Source organism: Lepisosteus platostomus, chromosome 3 (genome assembly GCF_059453375.1).
Source record: "Lepisosteus platostomus isolate fLepPlt1 chromosome 3, fLepPlt1.hap1, whole genome shotgun sequence".
Taxonomy (NCBI): Eukaryota; Metazoa; Chordata; class Actinopteri; order Semionotiformes; family Lepisosteidae; genus Lepisosteus; species Lepisosteus platostomus.
Genome location: NC_142613.1, coordinates 36,785,469 through 36,807,158, shown reverse-complemented (window position 1 = coordinate 36,807,158; position 21,690 = coordinate 36,785,469). Strand labels below are relative to the sequence as shown.

The window sequence follows — 21,690 nt, the reverse complement described above, 5'->3', positions numbered from 1 at the left end:
GAAAGAAAAATCATGAGATGGGAGAAAATGTCCAGGGTTCACCTTTATCCCCATTACTCCACAACAGGGACTTGTGATAACTGAACACAAACTAGTGTTAACTGACTCAAGTAGATAACAGTAACATTTTCTTAATGCTTGTCTAATCATTTTGAAAGATGACTTTTTTCTCAATGGTTATTAAACTTCAAAACTGACTGACTCATTACCCAAGCTGACTTTATGTTTGTGGTTTTTAATTCACTGTTCTTTTGTGGTTCTACTGTAGGTAGGCATTCCATAGTATGTAGATAGTTTTTTTTTGTCTTTCTCTGTCTTTAGTGATTCAAGTTGGAATGTTTTCTGTAAAACTTTTGTCTGGCAAAGAGTTGTTTTCAATCCTAAACTGCACTTTTTCTTATGGAGTGATGACCTTTAGGAATGTTTTTCTACATCAAATTACAGTGCTTTCCTTCTTACCTAACAGCAGAAGTTAAATACATATACTGTACCAATTAAGCTGCAATTTGATGAGTGAAATCATTTTATAATGTCATGAAGGTTAGATGACAATTACATTGCTTGATTCAGTTAATCAATGTAATAACCAGAGGAAACATTCACAATGTAGACTTATTATGAGTTGGAAGTGATATAAAACATATCAGACAGCCTGATGGGATAGTGATTAGCATTGCTGCCTTGCAGCGCTGGAGCTGTGGGTTCAATTCATGGAGTATATCATTCCTGCAACACAGCTGACAATCCACTGAAGCTAAGCAGGTGTGAACCTGGTCAGTACCTGGATGGGAGACCTCCTGCAAAAGCTAATATTGCTGCTGGTAGAGTCGTTAGTGGGACTTATTAGGAACCAGTAGAGGGTGCTCACCCTGTGGTCTGTGTGAGTCCTAATGCCCCAGTATAGTGACAGGGACACTTTACTAAAAAAAAGGTGCTGTCCCTTGGGTGAGACATAAAACTGAGGTCCTGACTCTCTGTGGTGTTTAAAAATCCGAGGGTGTTTCTTGAAAAAAGCAGGGGTGTTAACCTGCTGTCCTGATCAAATTTGCTATTGGCCTTTACCAAATATGGCCTCTTATTTATCCCCATCTATGAATTGGCTTCAGCACTCTGTTCTCCTCCCCACTGATAACTTGTGTGTGGTGAGAGTACTGTGTGCACTATAGCTGACGTTGCATCATCCAGGTGGGGGCTGCACATTTGTGGTGTTGGAGGGGAGTCCCCATTACCTGAAAAGCACTTTAAGTGGAGTATACAGAAAGCACTATATACTGTAAGTGTAAGGAATGATTATTATTATTATGAGCATATGTGCATGGGTTTCCTCCCACACTCTGAAAAAATACTGGTTTCTGGAAAAACTGGCCCTAGTGAAAGTGTATGCATGTTTATGTCTGTGTGTACCTGTTGTTTGCCGAGCTCCAGCTGCCCTGTGACCCTAAATTGGGTAAAGTGGTTAGAAAAAGGGTGGGGGAGAGATTATAGATCTCATGAAAATAGATAGGTGTCACTCATTACCAGTTAAAGCTGTGACTACCTCATGCCCTTGATTTGCTGTCAAGCACATTGCTGTTGAACACAGTATCCCAACTACAGTTCAACATGTGTTAACTTGTGTTGACATTGGCAAATTATTATGGGCCAATGCAACACTCAGAGGAGTAGACAAGCAGTGTTGTGTTGGAAAATGAGCAGTGTTAGACAGTTAAAGATATACCGTATACTGAGAGACAATTGATCTAACTGAAAGGCAGAAGTTGTCTGTATGTTGTTGGGCAGTGAGACTACCCTGTACAACAACGAGGATTTACTGGAACTGAGCATTGATGGCTGTAGTGGTTTGAACATATTGCGATTTGTTGAGAAGAGAGTTAGGGAGCTCATAGAATAAAGAGTTGGAGAAATCAAGCCTTAATTTTATAAATACATGAATCAGGCACTCAGCATCAGACATTGATAAAAGTTGCCTAATGTGGGCAATATTTCTAAGGTGAAAGAAATATGTCTTAATCAAATTATTCACTAGTGGCTCGAAAGACAGAAGAGGATCAAGTGTGACTCCGAGATTTGTGACTAAGGCTGACATGTGAATGGGGACTGTTACTGTGAAACCCTTAAGTTTATCCAGCTCAGATTTGCTACCCACTAGTAAAATTTCTGTTTTGCCACTATTTAGCTTCTGCGAATTTGTTTTCCACGAAATGTGCTGTTGTTTTTGTTGCACACTTGTTGCTAATTCAGAAACAGTTCTTGCAATCTTTAACCCACACACAAACACATTCACTAATAAGATATTTTTAATTTTGATTAAAAATGAATAGATCAATTGAGGATTAAGCATATTGTTGCTCTTAAGATAATGATGATGTCTTTTTACATACTGTACCTCAAAATGTATCTTTCTGTGGTTCAGTGCATTGTTTCCATTATTTTATTGGAAATGACTACGGTGAAGCTACACCTTCATGGTAAACCTTATGTTGATGCAAATGTAACAATAATTATGTTTGTGATGACTTTTAAGATGCATTAATGGAGGTTTTTTTAAAAAAGAAGTTTAAGTTTCTTTTATTGTTATTTAGGATATGGTCTATAGTTTAAAGATTTTGAAAGGATTTGAGAAGCACAAATTAAATGGTGGATCAGTCAAGTAGGAAAACATAAAAATCTTTTTAAATATTTACCTCTGAAAGAAAAATCCATAGTGACTCAGTTTCAAATTCCTCTGTGATTCATCTTATTTCTGTTCTCTAAAACATAATGTTTTCTCTAGAATCAAAGGAAAGTGGAGAAAAAGGATCTGCTGTGAAACAGTCCTGAAGGAATTTGTGAGTCATGTCTGTTATGAGGAAGAGTCTACTTGTTTGGCACATAATATAATATATAGAATGTAACTGATGGATTAAGAGGTTTCTAACGAATCCCCACTGCCTGAAGCTTTAATTAAAACTTCAAGGGATAAACTGTAACTACAGTATATTAGCCATAGTTTGAATTTTAATTGCAAAAGAACAGAAACAAAGTATCAAGCTACAAAACATATTCTTATAAGTGATTAAAGCATTTGATACACCTGTTAGCCAGACATGAAAATTATTAAGTTTAAGAAACTGTACTGAGATAATCACAAATTGCATTTTGTTTTTGAGATCAGAATCCATTTTGAAAAGGAAACATGTAATACAAGCTCTGTACTTTCTGGGTTATGTTTTCAGATAATAAAAAAAAATAAATTCTATCTGTGCTTAAGAAATAAACTAACAAGAACTCGACGTGTCAGATTTCTGAGGGGACACAAGCTAGACATTACTGTAACCCACCTTTCATAGACAAAAACTAGGTGCAAAGCATACAATACTAAACATTTGGGCTAGCAAAATTCTCAGGGATATGCACTGTTTAAGTCACCTGTGTTTTCTTTTTACTTTTTACAATAGGCACTTGAATGCCTATTGGCACTGTGAACCACTGGAAGAAATTGACAGATATAGACTTGCCTTTAATTGAAGGCTAACAGATAATATGAATCATACACTCAGGAACTGAGTAAAAGTAACTAAAGGTTTTAGAACTTAAATGTTGTACTTATTGATGCAATCTCCACATACTGTACCAGTAGTTTCAACATGCTTAACCATTTTAACGGTTTTTCTGTGTTCTGTGTAAAAGCTGTTTTTTAATTAAGTGGGTTGAAGGATTCCAAAGAGACAGTATGAACTAAAATTGAACTAAAACTAAAAGACAAAAGTCTGAAATTTTGTCCCTCTATTTCTTAAAGATTCCCAAATACATTTCACACGATTTTATACTCAAGCAGTCTGTTTGCATTTTATTGCTTTCCCACATTGTCTTTATGTGGACGTACTGTAGAAAGATCCCTTGCTGCTGTTTCTGAGTCTGCCACTTCCTCCAACTTTTCTTACAAATGTAAGATGATTTAAAATGCAAGTAAACTGTTTTTTTTTTATTTTACCAAAAAACCATACTCCACACTCTTATGGGGAAAAATGTTTATTGGGAAAAAAAGTTATTTTATACATTCAAAAAAGAAATATCATAATTATTGTAAATAAGTCTTCACCTTCTGACTTAAGGTGGGAGTGCATCTGGCTACAATTACAGCTGTGTGTTGGGATAGGTCTCTACTAACTTTACACACCTACAGTAGATTTGGCCATTTTTGACCATTATGCTTGACAAAAATGTAGAAGATCTGCCAACTTCTTCGGGAAGCATTGAAGGACAGTTTCTTAAAACCATGCCACAAATTTTCGAATGTATTTAGGTTGGGGTCTAATTGGGCCACTGAAGGACAATTACCTTTTTGTTACTTAGCCACTGAAGTGTATCTTTGGTGTATCCAATCAAGTGACACCTTGGTTAGCACCATAGAAGGAAGTGGTGTCTGTGATGCGTACAGTGAGAACAGAACCTGGTATTAAAGCCTCAGTTATAAGACTAATAATCAGTGTTACATTTCAGAGAGCACTTGGGATGTACTTTGGACTGGATCTCACTGTTATACTGTACAGTACACCCATGTTTACTTCAGAGAACTGTTCTGAACTGTCATGGATATCAGCCAAGGTATTCCCTGTAACTGCAGAATTTCACAGAATATCAGTGACTAAGATAAACCAGACATATTGAAATTTGGCTTAAATACTGAAATGTCTTATTTGAATTACAATTTGTACAGAGTTTCGTTTATTTATTTTACAATGAAGTACTTATCATGGACTGCAGTAAACCCCCCAAAAATAATAAAATGTAAAAAATGGGTAGAAAAAATGTAACTAATAAGACCATGGGAGGGGTTTGCTGAAATTAAAACAGTAGAAAACATGATTACTTAAAACACTGAAAGTTAGGACCAATGTGAGTTTCATTTTTGTTTTGTTGATGTTAGGTCGTACCGGTATTCATTCCATGTCCAGTGCATACAGACCTTTTCTGCTGTACTGTATATAAAGTCAGGGAAATGTTAAGAGGTGTTTGACACAACTTACAGGTATGACATCTTTCTAGAAACAAAGCAGTATACAGTAGCCTGAAGTGTGAGTCTTATGTATTTCATATTTTTCTTTCCCTCACAGGTGCTGGTGCTATGTTTGCTGATTATATTGCTGGCAATAATCTTGGGATTAAAACTTCATGAAAAAGGTAAAATGATTTTTCTAAAGTATGGCTACAGACAAGAGGGGGCCATTTATCCCATTTGGTAGTTACAATAGTAGTTTATTGATCCAAAGATCTTAACTAACCATTTTTTGACAGAAACCAGGGTAATGTCTTCAACACCATGGCTGGGTAGCTTGTTCCAAACTTTTGGGTGAAGAATTGCCTTCTGTTCCTGGTTTTAAATGCAGTTCCATGCAGCCGCTCTTGTCCCTGTGGTTCTTGTTTTACTATTTATTCTGGAGAAATCCTCTCCATCCAATTCAATACTTTTTAATGCTTATAGAAGATCTATAAAGATCAAGACTATAAAAAGTTCATTCAGCCTGTCAGTGTGGAACATTCCCTGGACTGTATGTGGTTGCTCTTCAGATATCACTCCCTCCATATAAAGTTTTGCATTTTGAATTATGGCTACTTGGAAGCAATTAACCCCTTTGCCCTATATGCCAGTGGAGGGTGGGGTCCAATCAAAGACCAGTATTACATACCACTTAACAACCCGTCACATAGAATTGTGTTAAAACAGTCTCCATATGCAGAGAGTTACACCAAACAATACAAGAAGGACCAAAATAGTCCAATACCCACTGTGAATTAATGTACAGTAAAGAGCAATAAAATATTGGTTACTCCTAAAATGCAGTGGCCTGAATTCCTACCACCACAAATCCCTGCCGACCATACAATACATGTTAGCTGATTACCTGACCAGGGTGAAAGACATTTCAGACAAACTCACTTGACAAAGAACAGGCTTGGAGAACATAGTTTGACCATAGAAACTGGCAACACTGGTGGCTCTAATTTCTCAGAGAGGATAGGCTACACACTCCCATTGCCAACAAGGAGAAGGAAAGACAGAGATGTACTCACTGCAGTACTGCCAAAAAATACTCTCAGATTAGAAGAGTTTTCCCTAAAGAAATCTTATCCCACAATTTCTATGCCTGTCAGAATCAGAACAGGTTTCCCATCCTACTGGCAGAGGGGAAAGAAACTAAATAGAGCATCAGCCCAGTATGTGATCCCCTGTCACCACCTGAGAGACAGAGAAACTTCTCAAATGTGTTTTTTATGTAAATGTATTATAATTATTACTGCTTTGGCAACTGACATTCCTTGGCCATGCCAATAAAACTTATTGAATTTGATAAAAAAAGGAAACCTATCTTGGGAATTAACTCAAGCCACATTATAACAACTCTTGTGATTTTTGGGACATAATAGAAAGAAAAAATGAGAAATATACCGAATGGCTGGTATGGAATCTGTCAGATAATGTTTTACATGATGTTTGTAAAGTCTGTTAACTGTTTCATATTAGGAAACACTGTAATTCATTGTATTTGAATACAAACAAGCAAATTTGCATGATGGGCCTGAGCACCTTTCCTTGTTCGTAACATTTATTTTACTGCGTGCCTAGTACAGTATGTGCTAGTTTCCCTCCCAGAACTTTTAATGCACAATCTCAGATTTCCCATTTGATACAATTAGTGCAAAGTCAAAAATGTTTTAATCAGCTGCAGCTGAAACCACAAAGAATTTATTCTGTGTACACATGCTCTTAAACTCTCACAATTAGGCTTCAATTCCGAGTAGTTATAGTGGGAGTTGTATGGCATTAGTTTGGTATTATGTTTTTGGTGTATTTTCGTTTGGAGGGTGAAAGCACGCATATAGGAATTCACCAGTTGCATATCTCAGTTTTGGAAATTAGCTCTTTGTCTTCTGTTGACAACATATAGTACCTTTGAACTTGACTTTAAATCAAGGTAGGATTTAAGGGTTTGATAAAGAATGTGGGAGAAGTTCACAAGTGAAAAATTCAGTAGTATGATAGCCATAAGTAAAAACCAATATGCAAGCCAAGTACACAAGAAAGTAATTTGAGTTTAATATTTTAATGCATACTGATAAAAGCTGCTGATTTCTTTAACCAAATTGTATGGCTAGATCTCTTTTCACCAAGAATATAACACTAAACTACTAAAGGGAGTATAGCAAGCACCACAGTTCACAACCAACATTTTACAAGAAGTACCAATGACAAGGGACATGAAAACACTTTCATAAAATATTAATTAAATTAATCTATCCATCTATCCAATGTCACTAACCACATAGTCGAATATAGGATCCAAAGACTTAACCTGGCAGACAGAGGGCAAAAGGTTGCAATACCCCAAACAGTATTCACCTTGGTCAAATTTTATTAAGAAATTGTAATCTTGCAATGGTTTGTAAATACTATCAAAGCATGAGGCCTAATTAATAGAAAATCTTAGTTGTAAGTTTAGCTGTTATTTTTTATGATTTAATTTTTATATATTTAAGCAAAAGCAAAAGTGAGCTACAATATTTTTATCAGTGTGCACATTAAAAATGGATGCAAACAATTTTTTTTTCCCATCATGCACCCACAGACTTTGGCATCTGACATTTGTTTGAGGTTTGGCTCATGAAACTCATCCTAGCACAGAAATCTAGGTGTGCTTGATTTGTGTTTGTACTACACTTGCTTTGAGGGCTTCTTTATGCTGTGTGTTTTAGACATTTTCTTTGGGTTTTCTCACTGACAGTTTCCAATGTTTAGACAATTTAATTTGTTAGAAATGTTATTTACCCTTAATGTTTTGGCCATGGATGTTGTTTGCTACAGCTCAAGTATGGACATGTGCGAAACACCGTTGTGGTGAAGAACATGTCTCCGGAAGCTATTGCTCCTGCTCTGATGATTGTTTAAGTAAAGGAGATTGCTGTGCAAACTATAATAACATCTGTAAAGGTAAGCTCCATAATGTGGAAGTTAAAAATACTGTTTCTTTTAGTATCAACAATTGCATTACAGTCTGTTATTACTTTCTTGACATACCACACATTGTTTTTGCTTTGTTTTTAGAGTATTGTATCATTCTTTGATTTACTGGTTTCTTTTTCCATTCCACGATTGAAGTTCTTTATAGAATCTCAGTTTTCCCATATTTTGTAAAGATAATCTCACTTTAAAAACATGAGTTTTACAAGCTTAAATTGAAATTACTGAATTTAAAGTGAAATTCGTGTGGAAAAAAGCAATCAAGTGTCACTCAGAGGCCTTATTTTCTAAAGGATATAAGTGTCCATTCTTAGCTCACTGGTCAAAAAAAGTGGCTTCTCCAATACTCACTCGGCTAAAGACATGTGGAATTAATGCAAGGCACATATGTAATTTCCATATAGCCACAAGACAGGAAACAGTGCAGTTATTACAGGCAACAAAAATACAGACTGGTGCGGCAGGACAAGTTACTCATGAATGTGCAGGAGTACATTCCTTTGGAAACGTAAAGAGATGTCCAGCTTTAACCAGATAAACATTGTAGGCATCCTCTCACGAGGCACCAATAAATGTAGGGGTTTTGTGCATTTAGGGACAATTATTACAGTAATTGTAGCAGTAAGTCACAAAATGATTCTTTTAGAAGACCAACCTTGCGGGATAACTCAGCACGCACACACAGGGTACTAATACACGAGAATACATTTATTAATACATAAAGTGTGCATATAAACATAACAGATCTTATCGTGAGGGTTAGCAGAATACAAAAGGTATATATTCAATCAAGAAGAGTTACAAACCAAGAGGGACATACAGTGCCTTGCGAAAGTATTCGGCCCCCTTGAACTTTTCAACCTTTTGCCACATTTCAGGCTTCAAACATAAAGATATAAATTTTTTATTTTATGTGAAGAATCACCAACAAGTGGGACACAATTGTGAAGTGGAACGAAATCTATTGGATTTTTGAAACTTTTTTAACTAATAAAAAAATGAAAAGTGGGGCGTGCAAAATTATTCGGCCCCTTTACTTTCAGTGCAGCAAACTCACTCCAGAAGTTCAGCGAGGATCTCTGAATGATCCAATGTTGTCCTAAATGACTGATGGTGATAAATAGAATCCACCTGTGTGTAATCAAGTCTCTGTATAAATGCACCTGCTCTGTGATAGTCTCAAGGTTCTGTTGAAAGCGCAGAGAGCATCATGAAGACCAAGGAACACACCAGGCAGGTCCGTAATACTGTTGTGGAGAAGTTTAAAGCCGGATTTGGATACAAAAAGATTTCCCAAGCTTCAAACATCCCAAGGAGCACTGTGCAAGCGATCATCTTGAAATGGAAGGAGTATCAGACCACTGCAAATCTACCAAGACCTGGCCGTCCCTCTAAACTTTCAGCTCAGACAAGGAGAAGACTGATCAGAGATGCAGCCAAGAGGCCCATGATCACTCTGGATGAACTGCAGAGAACTACAGCTGAGGTGGGAGAGTCTGTCCATAGGACAACAATCAGTCTTACACTGCACAAATCTGGCCTTTATGGAAGAGTGGCAAGAAGAAAGCCATTTCTCAAAGATATCCATAAAAAGTCTCGTCTAAAGTTTGCCACAAGCCACCTGGGAGACACCCCAAACATGTGGAAGAAGGTGCTCTGGTCAGATGAAACCAAAATCGAACTTTTTGGCCACAATGCAAAACGATATGTTTGGCGTAAAAGCAACACAGCTCATCACCCTCAACACACCATCCCCACTGTCAAACATGGTGGTGGCAGCATCATGGTTTGGGCCTGCTTTTCTTCAGCAGGGACAGGGAAGATGGTTAAAATTGAGGGGAAGATGGATGCAGCCAAATACAGGACCATTCTGGATGAAAACCTGTTGGAGTCTGCAAAAGACCTGAAACTGGGACGGAGATTTATCTTCCAACAAGACAATGATCCCAAACATACAGCAAAATCTACAAAGGAATGGTTCACAAATAAACGTATCCAGGTGTTTGAATGGCCAAGTCAAAGTCCAGACCTGAATCCAATCGAGAATCTGTGGAAAGAGCTGAAAACTGCTGTTCACAAACGCTCTCCATCCAACCTCACTGAGCTCGAGCTGTTTTGCAAGGAAGAATGGGCAAGAATTTCAGTCTCTCGATGTGCAAAACTGATAGAAACATACCCCAAGCGACTTGCAGCTGTAATCGCAGCAAAAGGTGGCTCTACAAAGTATTAACGCAAGGGGGCCGAATAATTTTGCACGCCCCACTTTTCATTTTTTTATTAGTTAAAGTTTCAAAAATCCAATAGATTTCGTTCCACTTCACAATTGTGTCCCACTTGTTGGTGATTCTTCACATAAAATAAAAAATTTATATCTTTATGTTTGAAGCCTGAAATGTGGCAAAAGGTTGAAAAGTTCAAGGGGGCCGAATACTTTCGCAAGGCACTGTACATTCAGTATATCATTCATTTAGACCGTTTCGTAAATGAACTTGGATTACAACTTCTACACTAGATACTCAAAAGCAAGTACATCACTCATAGGAATTAAATTGATTTCAACGGGGGTTGAGGTAACAATTGAATTCTCGAGCTGTAATGCAGAAGGTTGAATAGTCATCCAATCTGTGTGGATTCAGATCTCCTGCGGACACAAAGAAGCAGTGGCAGGCTTGTTGCTGTGTCCAATCGGCGTTCTCTTGCCCGGTGCCAAGCAGTGCTGTTTCGGCGTGAGAAAAGTAGGAGAGATTTCTGTTGCGAAGTGTTGCTGATGCTCTGTGAAGACCGGCTAGTTAGTTCTGGTTTACTAGCAGAGTTTGTGCACATGAGAAAAGTAACTGCGGGTCCAAGCAAGTCACACTCTTTAGACAGGAAGAAGACCGGTTCGTTCCTGATGTAGCACTTGTCCTGAATACTGATGTTCAGCTGTCCACAGTTCTGACCGTAGTTCACTTGTTGATCAGGTGAGCATTCGCTGTGGGTTCAAGTGGCTTGCTGCTGGGCTAACCTTGGGTGGATCCTTTGGTTACGTGCTGGTGACCTCCGTTCTCGACTCTTAGAACAAAGGAAAGTCCTGACACTCGGACACACTGGCCGTTACGTGATTGTCCGAGCTGAGTCTGAGGATGTCCCGGAGGAGCCCTGAGGGAGCCCTGTGCTGCCTGTTTTACCTGGAGGAACTACGGTCGTTCATTGGTTGAAAGTTTCATGGGCATTCGAGACCCACGTGGGGTTAACCTGCCCTACCAGTTCCTGATTGGCTGAGGATGAGTAACAATGCACTCTGACCTTAGGGTTGTAAACAATCTTGGGATGAGAATCTCCCTTGGAATCTCCCAGACAGTAAGGCGCCAGAGATGACCATTTGTTAGGGTGGCTGATGTGTCTCAGCTTTGGGAGTTGTTCCTTATCAGGACACTCTATCAGCTAGAAAAACACCTTAATTGTGAACCAAATGGAATGGCCTCTCTGTATCCAGCACCACTTGATATGAGAGACAGAGGGACTGGCAAGGGAGCAGCAAACTTAATTCCTGTATTTTTAATAAGCCTTGCCGCTACAACATCAAGAGAACACAGTGCAAAACAAGTAAAAGAATTGTTTAGCTTACATTAATTGTACCCCTTTAATGTGTGGGTTTAACAGCAACTATGTGCCCTCTTTCTAACTTACTGTACATGCATGGAGTGATACATTGTGAATACTTTAACCTCTCTTCGCTCCTGTTCTGGCTGAACTCTTGTGAAGTAATTGGATTGGGAGGTTCTGGGCACGCAATGTGGATTTTGAAACTAAACTAAGGGCAGACAAAAATGTTTTGTCATGCACAGAAATAAAGGAGAATATGACCTTGATTACAGTATGAGTGCCCTTTGCAGTTGCTATAAACATTGAGCCTCTCATTTCATCTACTGCAGTGCTAGATTTATGGAATACTGCTGCACATAAACCTTGAATATTTTGGAGATTGTACAGTTTCAGTAATTACTTCATATAAACAATGCATTTTTTCAACATATAAATACTGTATGAAATATATATTTGAGTGAAAATGATTTAAAATTTTGTATTTTAGAAATTTCTGTCTTTGTACTTAAATACAATAAATTCTCATTTTAATGCATGGCCATTTTACTAGAAAAAATTTAAATTAACAAAAGACGGAGGCACAAAGGGTTGTGGGGCCTGCAAAAAGCTATTCGCCAATAATCTGGCTTCTTCCAAGAATATTATTCTGTGTTCATTATGGAATCCATGTTTAAATAATGTTAATTCATTGTATATTTAACAGTAAGCTTACTTAGCCCCTTATCACATCCATTTCTCACGTACAGGACTGTGCATACAACTATTTAAACAAAACAATGTTTTAAATATTAACTAAAACAAAAAAGTATGTTTTGTTGTATACGTTATGTGAATTCTAAAAAGACCATAATGCCTTCTTGATCTGAAGTAGTCTTTCCCTGACTTATTTTTTGTGCTCCTTCTTGCTCTCATTTGTGCCCTTTTCTAATGTGGAATACAAACAAATGTGTAATATACTGTATAACAGCAACACACACAAGGAAGCAAGCTAAAAGACACATGCTTTATGTAACAGATACTCTATACTGTGCATTTCTGCTCTTCTCTGTGCTCTTATCCTAGTCCTGTGACACAATACCCTTCCATCTTTACCAGCCGCAGCAGCCCCAGAGGGCTCTAGAGGACCTGATTTTAGTTTCCCTTAACCTCACCACTCGCAGGGACAGATAGTGAATTTAGTTTTCCTCTGTTTTAAACTATTTGTGTGCTACTTATCTCTTTAAGAGGTATTTAATAATGTGATTGTCAAGCATTAGGTGTAATTAACACTATTTATTATATATAAATATCTCAAACATGAAGCACCTGGTAATTGCACTGCACGTTGTGTTTCATGTGTTAAGATATTAACCCGACTGTTAGTGAGCATTGCTCTGAACAGGTGATCAGGACACTTGTCACACTGAAAACACTTGACTGCTAGTATTTCAAACAGAGTTAATGTCCCTGCAGTTAAAGCTTACTTGTAATTTACAGCAGTCACATTACAGTCACAACCACTGTTTTGAACTATTTCCAGTCAGTGACTTGAACAGTCCAGCTTCCTTCTGTTTTACTACATGAATTACAGCTTACAGCTTTTACTGCCAAATGGAGGCTACGTCACAGTGAATGAATGTATTTAAGCTACACATTCTTTTTTAGGAAAATTACAAGGCTTTCATAGTGCAAATATTGAGGTTTTGTCTGTAGCACCATTTGTGTGTCAATATTTGAATTTTCAGATGTTTTAAAGCTGACACTTTGTACTTTTCGAAATATTTCAAGCAAAAATAGTAAACATCCTGTCAAATCACAACCACTGTTTATTTCCAGTCTATGTAAACACAGCAAGAAACTATATACATGGCAGATGGTAGCACAAGGCATTTGTATAACCTAGAAAATGTCTATTTTTGGAATAACTATGAATTAAGTTTCAATTCATACAGCATTGACCTGATACCTGTGTAGCAAATACCTGTACCATACTGTAAAATGAGACTTTGATATCACTTTCCTGAGCTCTAAACAAAATTTGGTTCCACTGTGTCAAATGTTTAGACTGTGACATAGTTTAGACTGATGTGGTTTAAAGAGATTTACCCTACAAAGACAGATTAGAAAATGAAGGGTCTGACCACAGTTTGCACTTCACAGTAACATTCATGAACTGATGCCTTTAATGTAATCTGTACTGATGACGTAGAATAGTATAGGTGATCAGTATAGATTACAACAGATTTGGTTTGTAGACTTTATGCTGTTGCAGGTTCTTGGTCATCTTATTTGGACTTGCCCAATCTGAAGTAATAATACTGGTTTCCCTGTGACTGAGACAACTACCATTTTCTGTCAAATGTGAAAAGATAATATTTACACATCAGAAAGAAGTTATGTTAGCCATATTGTTTTTTTTTTCATCCCCTCATCCAATACAGGGCTGTAGAAGAGTCAGTTTATCCCAGCAAGCAAGGGGTGCAAGACTGGGTACACGCTGAACAGAACGCCACTCCAATGTACAGTAGGAAGCACATAGTCACCAACATGCTCAAACTCACATCAGGGTCAATATTCTCAGAAAGCTGTTAACCTATTAACCAATTGCCTTTGGCTTGAGGAAGGAAACCCAAACAAGGAGAGAACATACAAAATCCACACAGACAGAAATAAAACCCACGACTCCAATGCTACAAGGCAGCGATGCAAATCACTGTACAACTCTGCTGCCATGTTCAAGGTCAATCTTTGTTCCCCTTGCATTTTAGGAGAGAAAAGCTGGGTGGAAGACAAATGTGAGGACCTGGAAACACCCACCTGTCCAAAAGGGTAATACAAATGTTCTAATTCTAGACTGATATATTACAAAAATGTTGCTAAATAGATGAAAAAACATGGATTGACTTTTGTACAAAAAAATGACAACTCTGAAACATGTAAATTCACAGAATGAGGTGATTTATGTTATTGTGCCAGTATTTCTGCTTATACTACAGTGTGTTTTCAAGACACTGTATTTCAAAGACCATTTGTTTCCATAGAAAGATTAGTTCATCGACTCTTACTCTTGTTATGCATTTTCTCTTTAATGTTGCATTTAGAGATGTGGTAAGAAATTAAATCAATACCTGATAAATCTTACCTTACCACAGACAAAGAGAAACATTAGGGGATGCAGTTGGTTGGATATACTGTACAGTTGACTGGAGTTCAACTCTTTATAAATATACTGTTTATTACTCAAACCTGTTGGCCTTCCATATTCATCTTTCTTCTTACAGAGGATCTTTTGCCTGACAGTGTCAATTTTGGTCTCCTCACTTAATGCATTCTTTTGTGTTGTACCCCATTCTGTTCTTTTTGAACCTTTTCTTGTTATCCCAGACATATATCTTTCAGTACTTCTTTGTGTCCTCTGTAGTTTCTGAAGCCTTTCATTTCAGACAATACAATCGCTTGCTCTTTCAGGATGATACTCTGTTGATACTCTTGTTCGTATGCAAAGGCTAGACTTTTGATCAAAACAGACAGTTCCCCTTTTCAGATCTCTATGAAACTGGGTGAGAAAACAATAATTGACAAATACTACCATTTTACGCTTAGCTTTTGTTATGCCACTTATACTTTTTACAATTTAAATCCCTGATTAAAACAATTTCTCTTTTGATATTTGCTTTTGATATATCATCTGGGTCTTTCCATAATCTCACTGACTACACTGTTCCTGTTTAATTTATCTTTTATTTCAGTCTTTACACCACACACAGCTAACAGCCTCAAAAAGCAGTTCACTCGCTTTTTCTCAAATCTCTACACTCGGTTTGGCCTTCCCTGCTATGGTCTCTGTCCCTGTATTGGAGTCATGCCACACATCAGTCGCTGCCAGAGATCCAGCTTTGGACAGGCCAACCCACCACTCTCCTTACACAGTGAGGTTCCTTTCAGTTCCAAATCCTTCTATCTGGGCTTCACAGCCACATGTTCACACATCACCGTTTGGAAAACCTTTCCTGTCCTACCACCACCATTTAGTCACACGCCATATTTTTCCCACTCCTTCACATTTCTCACATTTTTCAATCACTTGAGCATGACAAGGCAAGGCAGGAGAAAATACCTGTTACTGTCCTTTCTAAGTACCTACAGTATGTATCTCACATGTTGCTCCACATCTGGGAAACACTGCAGGTCTTCTCCACCTATTGTCTTACTGCATACTATTCATTTTCGCAAACTGGAATCATCTCTTGATTGTGTTTGTGATGCCCCTTCAGCCGTCTCTCAGAGTTGCAGTGGAGTTTTCCTTCTCTCTCTGTGGTTTAGAGAGCCCAGAGGTCTCTTCAGAGAAGTCAGGTTGTTTAAATAGGATAACCAACAGCTGTAGCTCATCCAACCATCAATTCCCCCCCAACTGTGGTTTCCTAAATGGGCACCGACAGAAGGCCGGTAACACTTGAATTCCATACCTCATTGTAAAGTGAATCATTTATGCCTGTGGCTGTATTTTGTGATCTATAACATATTCCTATTACTAGGCTCTTTAAATTATTTCAAATATTTCTTTGTTGAATTCTCTCCAAGACCAGTTTAAATGTAGCTCACCTCTGAATGCAAACATAGTCCATCCTTTTTCCTTACTGAAAATGCATCCCAGTGGCCAAGGCAACCTAACCTTTCCTGGGCACACTATACCTTCAGCAATGCATTGTGGTCTTGCGTTAGGTTCTGTAATTACTGTACGATCCCTGGCAGAATGCTGTAAAATTCCCAGAGAAATCTCCCAGAAGAGGGACTGTGTTTCCCTCTGACAATTATGCACACATGTGCCAATGCCCTGGGGTCCTCACCCAGCTGCTAGGAACTGGATGGCCCCCCAAAGTATGACTGTCCCCACTCTCCCTGTTAGTGTCTCTTAAATATAAACACTAAAAATATCTGGAGTAGTTGTCATGAACAAAAAATAGTGATAACTGATCTTTTATTCTTATTTTAATTAATGAAAAACAGCAAAGTTTTTTCAAAAGATTTTTCCAATTTTTTCCCCAAGATTGATAATATTAGAATTATCCAAATCGGCTTATTTTTAAATATCAAACTGGAATTTAAATGCCTTGTAATACTGATAATGTTCCATTACTAGGTGCTGATAGGTTCAGTCACACATTAAGCTTTTAAAAATACTTTTACAGTTTAATCCCCTAATGTCATTTTAGTTAAATTACATTTTAATATAAAGAGTTAGCATGTATTCTAAAATTACTTTTAATATTTTTGTTTTCCTAAATTGGGACATAGAACTTGAGCAGCTGGTTTTTATGGTCAAAAGGTCCATTTGTATGTTTAAAGGAGAAATGTCATGCTTCTTTTAGAAATTTAAAGCAGCTGAGATTTCATTTAGCCACACATTATTAAGGTTTGCAGTTTTTCTGGTGTTTCATGAATCTACTGTATTTCATTTGCTGTCCCAATTTCCTCATCTCTTGCTAGGGAAATGTAAACTCCCTTCCAAAAAGATGCACAGTACTGTTGAAAAACTGTGGAAGCACACTGCTGCAAAACAAAATGTGTATCTCATAATTAAGAGAAAAGTATCATGTTATTGCAAGATGGTAATTAATTCTGTATCTTGTAATTTGGAGATACAGTATACAATATGGTGTACTGTATGTGATAATCACATGATAGTACAATTCTCATACAATACCTAGTACACTGCTGCCAGCAAAAGAATACTGTACATTATCATCAGTTTACTTTCATGTCTAAGCATTGAAATCGATTAACGTCTCTTGTTTAAGGAAACGTCTGAGAGTCGTCATGTTTGTAATGAATGTGTCCCCATTAGCTAAAAATTGTAACATTTAATTATGACTAAACCCCAGTGGAAAAATGTCTATCTTTCTATGTAACAAGGTCATTTACCATCTCGTAATAACAATTTTCATGTATTTTAGGGATTATGTTCTTGTAATTGTAAAATACATGATTTGTTTTCCTTTATTGCAGCAATGCATTTCCATAAGGAACTAACATTTAACCTCTCAGGAACTATATATGTTATATCATACTTGGGCTACAGTAATTTTCAAATGTTCATGTGAATCAGTTATTAGTCTCAATACTAGACGTGGCTGTTTTCAGTCACTTTGGAGGGTGTGGTAAACTGTCACCATTCTGAGTTATTAGATTGTGGTTAATAACAACTGCAAACTGTAATCTCATCGAGGCACTTTGTTATTAGGCACTTTGTTGAGGCTCCTTAACTAACACTGCTGGAATCTGGTTACAGTACATGCTATACTGGGGCCTTGGCAGTCACTCCTACAGTTTTGAGCAGCAAATAATGGCACAAGTACCATGGTTAGAATTTCATCAGCTCAGTGCTGGCTCTTTTACCCCTGCCACACTCTAGACTGTCCATTCATGGAGTACCTGGCTGTGCTCGACAAGGGCACCCCACAATATAATAAAGGTCTTCCATAACAGTCGAATTGCAACATCGGTAACATTAAACTACTCCACTCTTCATCTCCATGTTCCTACACAGCCATCAGCCCTGTTCTGCGTCCCATGAAAGATCTTTAAAAAACACTCTTCTTCAGAGAAAGCATTGCTTTGCTGCCATGTGTTGCATCAGCTACCCACTGCACTTGAGCCTAGCAGCTGTGTGAGGCAGCAGTGTGATCAGGGCTCTATCATAACAGAAAAGTTGTGGATTGTGGATGCTGGGTGTGGCTGTTGCTGTTGTATCCTTGAGCAAGTTGTTATATTCACTTATATTATGTTATACTTCAGTAATGTTCTCAACTGCATTGATTGGTATGCTTGTAAATTGCTTTGAAAGCTTCTGCAAGATAATAATAACTGTCTTTTAAATGCACAGTATAGAGGTGATGGCAGTCTGGTTATTAATTATTATACAGTATTAATATTAATTATTTATACTGTATTAAAATAATATTGTAACCAGGTTATGGGCATGGTTACAGTATTTTATTGTAATACAGTTTTAATAGACATTATTGTCTATCAGGAAATGGTCATCTTAAACAAGGGGGATAATGGTATGGTCTTGGCACTGTGACACCAAATATGAATGGCTTCCTCAGAGATGCTCTGCAACACTGTTTATCTGTTGATGGCAAGGTTAATTCATTATAGGATAATGACGTTCAGAAGCTCTATGTATTCTAAAATATATCTATTATTCCCTCAAAGGCTCTTAGCCTGTCATCAGAACTAAGAAGACACATGGTTTGTTCAAGTTACAATTCTGAGCTGACTGCATGATATGCACATGTGCTAAAATATCTCCACTATCATTTCTTATAATTTATATAATTTAGTTCAAGTATACAAACGCTTCTTTTACCTGCCCAAATTTGAGCTTTGAAAAGCAAATACATGAGGATAATCAGCGATGACTAAATGCACTTGAAAAAGCATTTGGTTTAGGTTTTAATTATTGTTTTCTCTTGATTGTTTAGGTCAGTGCTGACAGGTAATTCATAGCTTAGGCTCACACACTGTGATCTGAAGCCCTGTGCACTTCTTCTGGAATTTAACATACTAACTTTCTTTTTTGAAAATTATAGAAAATTCTTATCACAAAGAAAGAAAAAGAACAAAACTACAAATGTGAAATAATTGGGCTCAGTGGAGGGAGATATGCTTCTCTCATGCTATGTTGTGTTTATTTTGTTTGTAATGTTGAGAAAGGCGGGATTAAGGACTACAGGCTAGTAGAGCCTTCTATGCTTTATACTATACATTGTACATTGTCTCAGAAGAGATCTCATTAGTTTATAAAAAGGTATAACAATGACCATACACAATAATAGTTTATTATTGTTCCTTCTATTTCTAACAGTAAACCCAGACATAGACACCATGGGATGGAAAACCTCACTCTGACTTTGCAGCTTTGTGGAGTGTAGGAACAGGATGTTTTTCTTAGGGCCCTATGAGCTTGTTTTTGTATCTTTCACATCCTTATTGGTTGTCCTCCAATAAGCTAACATGCTGTCCTTGAAGTCCTCAAGTTGAGATGAATCTGAATTGGTGACTTTAAAAAAAACAGCAGTATCTGTCAAGTTTTGGCAGAGGATGTAGGAGTTTAATAACTTTGTTCTAACTTCCATTGGCCAGTTGAAAAAATATCCAATAGCAAAAATGGGGAAAACTAACAAATCTTGGCATAAGAAAGCTTTTAACAAGTAATGTTCTTGTCTACCTCCGGAAAGATTCAGTACACTTATGTTTTCATTTTGCTTGCGTGGGAAAAGATTTTATTGCTTACTTGAATTTTCATGTGGAATGAAAATGAATGGTTAATCTGGGGGATGGTGTAATGGTTCCTGAAAACAGCAAAACATCTTTACAAAATAACCACCACCTTCTTTTGCTAGATTGCCACAGACCATATCCTGTGCTTGTCATGTCTGCATACTGTATGTGGGTTAGATTCATCTTCATTTGTGTCTGGGTCCTGATTTTAGTGCCATTCGGGGAGAAGGAAGGACATTCTATGAAGGTTTATTTAAAAATAACTGTTGCGTGTATAATATACTTGCAGTAAAAGTAACTGGCTGTTCTGTGACCCTTTAGGAAACAGGCTTGCTGTCGTTTCCATTTTTATATATATGTCGTGTTAGTGTGTTTTAGAGTATGTTAATTGTTCTTTATGCCTCTGAATGTGTACAAACTTGATTTTTTTCAGATTTTCAAAACCCCCCGTCATCTTGTTTTCAATGGATGGCTTCAGAGCAGAATACTTACACAAATGGGGGCATCTCCTCCCCACAATAGGAAAACTGAGTAAGTACAATTGTTAATAATTAGAGGTGCTAGAGCAAAGAAAAGATCAATTAACCAATTTATGAATACTGCAAATTATCTTATTTACCTATTCTAACACTGAACTGAAATCATGTACTGTAAATAATAATTTAAAAGTGTGTTGTTGATTATGTCTATATATTGTATGACTGAAACTCAAGTGAACTTGTTTCCTCCCAATATGATACAGTCATTCAGCTTATTGGCAGACTTCTTAAAATATTAAGAGACCACTCCTTCAGTATTGCGTAGTTTTTATTGCTTTTTTTTTTCCAGGAACCTGTGGAACCACTACCCCTTATATGAGACCTGTTTATCCCACAAAGACCTTTCCCAATCATTATACCATTGTTACAGTAAGTATGTACAAATGCAGCAGAGTGTGGCTGAAGCAAAGCTCTAATTTGGCTCTAGGTTTACTAAGATATCTGTTTTTACAGGGGTTGTATCCTGAATCCCATGGCATTGTGGATAACCATATGTATGATGTAACTCGTGATGCCATCTTCAGCCTTAAACTGCCTGAGAAGTTCAATCCACAATGGTACCAAGGACAGCCTGTAAGTACATACATTTCTTAACTATCTACTCAAAAGCTGTGTGAATTAATGTAAAAGTAAATATTCAAATTTTAATAGCTCTAAGTTAAGAAAAACATGGGATAGTACAGTGTTTGAATCATCATAATTGTTTTTTTAAAATGTTTTACTTCTGGTTTTACCATGTTTACTTGTACTTATTCCATATAAATTCATACTGTACACTGATTCTAAATGTCTTAAAGATATTGACCAGATACTTTCTATTTGCCTGCCCTACTGAATGTATGGGTGCAAAGTATCCAGTTTTACTGATGCATATTACATTAAAGATAACAATCCATCTGGTATCAGGAACCTGCTTTTTCCTGGTAAGGATAATCCAGAGACTATCTTAGAATCATAGGGGCAAGCAAGGACTACTCTCTGGATGTGATCCCAGTCCTTATCAGGGCACTTAGCCTAGCAAGTATGTCTTTGAAAGATGAGATGGAATCTTCATGAACAGACAGAGAATCAAACCCAAGATCTGCACCAACCTCTATGCCACTGTACCTCTCCTTAAAGCTGCCATACTCTACAAAATATCCAAAAGTATTGACTAAATATTTTAAATGGTTGATACTTGAATGAATTTTGAGAGCAATGCCCAGAATAAGATTATAATAAACCTTAGAGATCATCCTCTTTATCCAATTATGTAAACCTCATAGGAACCATTTTAAATAATGATGGATTCTGCCCTCACAA

The 21,690-nt window shown here is 37.2% G+C and overlaps 1 protein-coding gene across 3 annotated transcripts in view; it reads left to right on the top strand.

The window, feature by feature from the left end:
* The window catches only part of enpp1 (ectonucleotide pyrophosphatase/phosphodiesterase 1), a 55,614-nt gene that overhangs the window by 8,495 nt on the left and 25,429 nt on the right, over positions 1-21,690 (top strand). Inside the window, exons 2-7 of one of the 3 annotated variants that reach the window (XM_088625502.1) lie at positions 5,097-5,163; positions 7,844-7,969; positions 14,332-14,392; positions 20,283-20,380; positions 20,678-20,757; positions 20,842-20,961. In XM_088625502.1, the coding sequence (XP_088481628.1) occupies positions 5,097-5,163; positions 7,844-7,969; positions 14,332-14,392; positions 20,283-20,380; positions 20,678-20,757; positions 20,842-20,961 (552 nt within the window). Of the gene's footprint in view, positions 1-5,096; positions 5,164-7,841; positions 7,970-14,331; positions 14,393-20,282; positions 20,381-20,677; positions 20,758-20,841; positions 20,962-21,690 lie in introns of those variants that run through there. The other 2 variants (XM_088625503.1, XM_088625504.1) reach the window with 2 other exon arrangements.